Genomic DNA, 7738 nt, shown 5'->3' with positions numbered 1-7738 from the left:
GTGCAGCTTTTGCCGGGGAACGTGTTGGCATTTTGCAGAGGCTTCAGCTGCCACAGAGCTTCCAACTCAATTAGAGGCCTAAGCGTCGTTTTCTCGTTGTTTACCCACAGTTGGGATGCGGCGCATACTGAAATCGAAACTGAAATGCGAGTTCAATGTTTTGATTTCGAAATGGGCTTTGAAAATCCTTGAACAGTGTCATCGGCCACACCACCAGATTCATTTACAAAATAGTCGAAATTCTTCCGCAATAAGAAGCGAAGAAAAACAAAAGCCTGCGGTATGGAGATGATCTATTTATTAAGCGAAATCCACTGCCCGAGACGTGTCTCCTTGCGGCGAAGAGTCAACGCACTTCGCTCCTCATGAATTTTACTACGATTGCCGCTTTACGCACTTTTATCTGAATTTCTGTTGCCTAAAATTCTGTTTTCCTCCTTTTCTTTGTGCATTTTAATCAAATTTATTGTTGCTGGCGAGGCGGAACTTTTCTTAGCATAGGTTTTGGGCAGATTTTGAGGCTCAAGGGAAAAATGTTCGATTTGACCAGGAGAAATAGGATTGCTGACGTTCTAAGATTGAAAACTTGTGGTTTCTAATTTGCATTGCAATGTATAATATATATTAATAATTTCATTCCAATTCGATTCCCTTACAAATTACACTTTCTACCACCTTCGGAACTTAAATATGTTAATAAATGTGCTTGGGGAACCATTTTAAGTAGAATTTGTAATGCTCTATTTGAAGTTCATTTATAACGTTCAGTTAGACCTAAGCTTATTTGAAAATCTATTTGTTCGGAAAACCAACTTGCCTTTAGCGCCATCTAGCGGTCGGTAGGTATACTTTGCAACAAAGCCGTTTAACTGCTTGCATGGTGGGTTATCCGCTAGCTGTTTTAAAAGCAGTAAACACAACCGCAAGCTTGGTCCCGCCAAGTGTGACCCCCTTCACTCAGCGAGAAAATACCAGAAGTAAGAAGCTCTGCCGTAAAATACCGAAGGTTCGCAGCTCTTCAGTATAACAGCCGCCCGCGCAACTGGCCACACCATTCCAATCAGAAAGAAACCTATTTAAGCAAAACGCATCGATCTCTCCGTAATTTTTGGCCGCAGAGTGAATCGGAAATCGGCAGCGGCATAATGGGCAATTTCGACGGCGATTCTGAAACGGTTTTCGAGCAGAACTATGCTCGAACGACGACAAACGGAAACGGAAAAGTGCTGAACGGCAATGGGGTGGCGCACCCCAGTCCTCCGGAAAAACAGGAACTTCTCCGGAAATTCTCGGCACCCGCATACACTGAAATCCGCACGCGACGCTGCCAGCCGAAGCCCGCAAACGACGTCCAGGTGAGCAAGGCTTTTCGCTCAGTGTGGGGCGAAACGCGAGTTAAACACTTGCCCGAAACCAAAATAACGAGCCAAAAAGCCATAAAAATTGGCCAAAAATGTGGTTCCATTGCTCGCGCTCACCCTCTCGCTCGCTCTTCCAGCCGGCGAATCATTCATTTTGTGAGAGAGCGTGCGAGAGTGAGAGAGAGCGAGCGAGAGGCGTGCGTCAGCTGGAGAATTTCGGCCCAATTTTTGCTGCCCCTTGCGGCGATTTTCCTCCGCTTTTCCCGCTTCTGGGTCATCCGAGCGCCACAGCTGTTTTCCGCCACTGCAGTGTTTTCCTTGCGTGTTTTCTTTTCGCCGCAAGTGCCGACCATTTGGAGTGTTTTGGCTCTTTTCCGCTGATAGGAACTAACGCGGCGAAATATCCAACAGTAATAATAGATAAAATCAAATAACAAAAGATGTTTATTTTTTAAGGTCAACTAAAAGTACATATAGTGTTTTGAACAGATCCAATATTATAATTTCATGTAGTCTTTATACCTTCTTTGGATATAGCTATTTACTTGGCATATTTTTAAGGAAAATCAGTGGTAATATAATATAAGCTAAAAAGCAATATAAGCTAATAACTCTCCGAAAACACTACTTTGTAGTAATAGTAGCAGTAAGAGTTGTGGAATAGTTACCCTTTTGGATGTGTTCTAAACATCATTGTTTGGTAAGGCAGACTCTGTAATTTAGCCAGTGTCTCTTCTTCGGCACTCCTGCACTCAATCGAAACTTTCCTAGTGGCTGGTGTACGGCCCAAACCCCAAACCCCAAACCCCAAAACCCCAAACCCCACATGTACACATGTACATGAGTACGTAGTTTGGGTGCACAATGTTTGAGGGGATAGCTCCTCAACGCAGGACTGGTCATAATATTGTCATGCCACGCCATGCCCGGCTCGCCTTATCAGGCCCATTCCACCAATCTTTACGTAAAGCCTCGCAGAATGCGATTCGCTGGTGAATCACTCCGCAGTGCTCCGCAATGCTCCGCAATCTCCGAAGGCAGCGGCTTTCGGGTGGGCGTTGATTTGTCGCTGATAAGGTTTTTTGTTGAATTCAGGGCGAGTGAGTAGTGAGTGCGTCTGGGGTGTCGAAGAAAATGCTGGAGGGAACACTTAATTCTATTACACATCCATTTTTTATATTTCTCTTCATTTTTTTAAAAGGATAGGATGCAAATATAGAGGCATTATTATTATCCTTACCTTGTTATCATTAGGTTAATCCGTTTTAATTCGATCTTTGTACAGAAAGAAAGTTATTACTCGATCACTGAAAACCCCCTTTTCACGATGATTTGTAGTAACTAAACATTTCATTATTGGCGGCATCGTATTTCCTTTTCGGAAAGTACTACGTATTCCATAGAATTTATTTAATAGAAAGGCTCCGTACCATGTCGACAACATATTTATTTTATTAAGTGCTTGATTTAATGGCATCTAAATTCCGTTTCATATATTCAAGCACACGCAAGTAATTATCCATATCTCCACCTTTTCATATCTAACTTGTATCAACTAGACAAGATTACTGCTTACATGGTATTTAAGATGAAGGCTTAAATACAAATCCGTTTCAACGCAATCACTCAACTTTTCATATCTAACTTTTATCAACTAGACGTGATTACTGTATGAATGATATGTAGGATTAGGGCTTAAATAAAAAGAGGTTTAACTTCTTGGAATCCCCACAAACGTGGTTAGAACTTTGGCATGCGCTGGCCCATTGTCAGTCGTTAACGTGGATTCCATGGATCCCCAACATATGGAAGTCATTATCTGGATCCCACCCTTGCCCCCTCCCCAACTGTCCTTCTACACATTTTCTGCTTATTTATTTAAGTCGGTTTCGATTTGGATCTTTCTACGGTGGCTTCGAGTTCGTCTGTATACCCTGGGTCTATATAACACTGGGACTCCATTAAATAACGCGGCAGCGCGTAACCCACTTGGCTTCTCGCTCCCCTCACTCCACCTCATCGTGTTTATTGAACAAGCCCGGTGGCAAATGATAATAAACACGAAATATTATTGTCGCCGAATCGTTGTTATTCGATTAAGCTGGCGTTCAAATATATACTATATATCGCAGTACATATCTGCAGTGTGTATTGCTCCGTTAATGTTAATGAGATATGGTCTCCTATATGATCCTTTGGCCAGCAAAATCAATAGGCGAACGATATGTACACTTATATGAATAAGTTGATTATAACGCTCTACTTGCTAGCTAGTAAGGTTGAAGTGTGCCAAGTTGGGCACACACATATATATGGCTTCCCCTATATGCCTTTGTGTCTGTCTATTTTTGTGTGACTTCATGTCGAACTCGGCTCATGTGAGCGGTCGAGCAAATTGTTCACCAGTTATCGTCCGACTATATTTATATGCCTATCTTGCTTATATGGACCTTTCAGTATAATGTTAATTGACTGATGAATTGGCTGGACGCACAGAACGGGCAAACAAGTTGAGATGTGCTATCAACACGGCTCAACTCTAAGAAACATAGAACTTTTCCTAACTTAGCAAAGTTCTTACGACTAGAAAATATAACCTGAAATAAACAATAAATATACAATTGTTTTGATATACATTTGAATGGGGTTGCTGTGTTGATTGCTTCAATGATGTTTATCTGTCCTCCGATGATTGATTTTTAATCGTAGTCGAAGATGCCCTCTGATACCAATAATCAATAAGTTGAGATAGCCAGCCACTAATCATTATTCTCCTCCCCTCTTACAGAGTCCCAGCTCGATCAACTACCATCCGGAAAAGAAGTCCATCCCGAATGGGCATGCCTCCCTTCTGGATCAGGAGTCCAAGCCCAACCAGGCAGAGGGCAAATCTTCGCCGGAGCTGGAACACTTCCAGAAGACCTCCTTTGAGGAGGTGCCTTTGCACACGGCCTGCCTCACCTATCTGGGATTTTACCTATTGATGATCCTGGGCTACATCAACCAGCTGCTCTTCGTGCCCAAAGTGGCGACCGAGAAGGGTCGGGATGGTTATGTGGCCCTCTACGATGCCTTCGAAAGCTTCTACTCGAGGTACGTGTACAGGAGGATCAAGGATTGCTGGAACCGACCCATCTGCAGTGTTCCGGGAGATGAGCTTACCCTTAAGGATCGCGTGACTGATGATTACGGATGGAGTTTCAAGTTTACTGGAACGGAGACACGTTGCTTAAATCTCGGATCCTACAATTACCTGGGATTCGCCGCCGCTACTGGACAATGTGCTGATGATTCAGAGGAAAGTGCCCGCAACTCGGGATTGGCCTACTGCAGCTCCCGCTGTGAGCTTGGTGACAACGAGCAGCTGCAGGAGCTGGAGGCTCTAACTGCCAGATACTTTGGCGTGGAGGATGCTATTGTCTTTGGAATGGGTTTCGCCACAAATGCACTGAACCTTCCCTCGCTGCTGGGACCCAACAGCCTTGTGATCAGTGACGAGAAGAACCATGCCTCCATCATTTTGGGACTGCGTTTGTCCGGTGCCACCACTAAGGTCTTTAAGCACAACAATATGCAGGATCTGGAGCGCGTTCTCCGCCAGGGTGTGTGCTATGGAAATCCCAGAAAGGGCGGTCAGCCATGGGATAAGGTCATGATCTGTGTCGAGGGTATCTTCAGCATGGAAGGCTCCATAGTCCGTTTGCCTGAGGTTATTGCACTGAAAAAGAAATACAAAGCATACTTGTATCTCGATGAAGCTCATAGTGTGGGAGCCATGGGTTCCCGGGGACGAGGAGTTACTGATTACTTTAATGTGGATCCAAAGGATGTGGACATCCTGATGGGCACCTTCACCAAAAGTTTTGGCAGTGCTGGAGGCTATCTGGCTGGATCTAAGGTATGCTTAATTAGCTCCCTCTTCGCATATGCCTTACTAATCAGTAATCTATTGTCCTTCCCAGAAACTGATTGACTTTCTCCGCACCAACAGCCATGCCCACTGCTATGCTGCTTCGATCTCGCCACCCATCGCACAGCAAATCCTTACCTCCATGAAGACCATTATGGGTGAAGATGGCACCGACACTGGACGCAAGAAGATCCACCAGCTGGCCAGGAACACACGTTACTTCCGTCGACGTTTGGCTCAGCTGGGAGTGATCACATACGGTCACGAGGACTCCCCAGTGGTGCCCATGCTGGTGTACCTGTTTTCCAAGATTGGGTAAGTAGAGGTGTATATAAACAGAAGAATTTTATGCATTAACTTGCACGTAATGGAGCTCTTATATGGGAATATCACAATTAGGTATGCTGTTGATTCCGCTTTTTGATAAACTGTATTTTATCTTTGTAGCGCTGTGGTGCGCACCCTGACGACTCGCCACATTGCCGCGGTGGGAGCTGGATTCCCGGCCACACCCATTATGGAAGGACGCATCCGATTCTGCCTTTCGGCCGCCCACACCAAGGAGCAGCTGGACTTTGCCCTGGAGGCGATTGACGAGATTGCCGATGATCTGGGCCTAAAGTATTCCCGCAAGCTACGCGATCCGAATCCCGTCATTTACTAAAATCACACGCACACACATAGATGTTAAGCTTGGGGAAAAGGTAGCCTTCCCGTCCCGATTGTTAACCCAAAACAACAACACAGTCAAGATAGTGCTATATCAATCACGAACGGTGGCTTACATTGACCAAGTTTCAGTTGCACTGGGCTTCTATTTATGACTAATTCTCTGGTAAAATGCCTTGAAAGAGAAGATCACTATAGCAACAGAAACAAAACACTACAGCACATAGCTTAAATAATAATATATTATTAATTATTTAGCATTTACCTCTACGTAGTTGTTATTGTATATGTAAAATCCAATCGTCTTCTTTGGTCAGCTGCTGCATTTTAAGTATTTGTAGAAGAGAAAATGACAGCGCAATGTATTAGGCAAATCAGGTTTTGGTTACTTTTAGAGTTATGCTAAGGAAAGCCCCTTTTTCGTGGGACAGCCGAGCACCTCGCTTTTACCAATTAAGCATATTAAGCTGAGCCAAATGTAACGTCTAAAGCGTCAGCGATACAATATAAATCACTATTTTGGTAAGTCTTCGAGGGACCCAAAATGTGGGCCAATTTAGGGTCATTGTCAGGAAATATATATGTATAATGATTATGTATTATTGATTTTATTTTTCCACCAAAAAAATAAAAAAACTGTTGCTTTCTCTATTACATTTAGTTTAAAAGATATTTGGAAGTGTGGAAGAAGCTGTTTACTGTAAAGATGCCTAAAATGCTGGTATAAACATCTTTCTAAGTTCAATGGTGTAAATATTTATTTAAAAAATATAATTAAAATCTTTTTATGATGTACCTTATAGACGGAAAACATTTGCCTTGCATTTTACATGAAATTTGACATAACTTATGCGACCTCTACAGTTAATTTACAGGAGTTGAATTTTCGACGCTAACACAACTGTAGATAATTTGTTAGGTTTGGCGGTTATTTTTGAGAAAATAAGTTGTCGTAAATAAATTAAAGCTATTCCCTACACCATTTTTAATTTAAACGATTTTTTTATAAGAAGATAATTAGAGATTGGATGCGATATTAATTGAATCTAAGTCGATAAGTTGGAGGGTTTCGAAATTAAATATTTCCAATAATTCCAACTCAGACCAAGAGTTTCATTTTGTAGCATTGCTTAGTAAGCTCTTGACCGTTTTCTCCTCCTTTCTTGATTTTAAAATACAGAAAAGCCATTTCCAAGGGTCAACAAAATTTAAGTTTATGTAATAGGAATAGCACTTAATTGACAGTTCGACTTTAAACTCGTTCCCACCCAACACGATTTCACACTTAAAGCGTCGAAACCGAACTACCAATCCTTTGAATAACAATTTTCTCATTAACAGTAACTCATGACATCTGTACATCGCTCCCTGTTTTCCTTTTCCGGCGCCGACCACAATGGCAGATAAATTCCAATTGCAATTGTCTCTGCCTTTTAGAAAATTAAGACAAAGGGCGAACACGGCTCAGATCGAAGGACACCAAGGGTCGTGAGTGGGTGGCTGGTAAAGAGCTCTGTTGGTTTATGGGCTTAGGCAATACTTTCAATTTTATATTCGGGCAATATTTATTGAGTGTTCTTGTTGAATCTGTGGGGAGTACATGTAAACTGAATTGAATTATTTGCATGGAAGAGAGCAGTCGCTCGTTAAAAGTGCATTTGAATTGCTTTTAAAGTTCGTAACAAGTTGCACTGGGCACTCAAGGAGTTGTACAAAATCGATTAGTAAACTGTTTCTCTTAAATATTATTGCTAAACAATATGGAATACACGTATTTTTTTGTGCTTGTAATATTTTA

At 42.4% G+C, this 7738-nt stretch overlaps 1 protein-coding gene across 1 annotated transcript; it reads left to right on the top strand.

Annotated features, from left to right (window-relative positions):
• The first annotated feature begins 1040 nt into the window (after positions 1-1040).
• Positions 1041-6591, top strand: LOC120456947 (serine palmitoyltransferase 2). The gene is made up of 4 exons (XM_039644091.2): positions 1041-1355; positions 4150-5259; positions 5324-5586; positions 5719-6591. The coding sequence occupies exons 1-4, from the start codon at positions 1146-1148 to the stop codon at positions 5933-5935; spliced, it is 1800 nt and encodes a 599-aa protein (XP_039500025.1). The 5' UTR covers positions 1041-1145; the 3' UTR covers positions 5936-6591.
• Positions 6592-7738: the final 1147 nt, after the last annotated feature.

This window comes from Drosophila santomea, chromosome 2L, assembly GCF_016746245.2.
Source record: "Drosophila santomea strain STO CAGO 1482 chromosome 2L, Prin_Dsan_1.1, whole genome shotgun sequence".
Taxonomy (NCBI): domain Eukaryota; kingdom Metazoa; phylum Arthropoda; class Insecta; order Diptera; family Drosophilidae; genus Drosophila; species Drosophila santomea.
The sequence above is the reverse complement of the archived record's forward strand: the minus strand, read 5'-3'. Positions and strand labels throughout refer to the sequence as shown.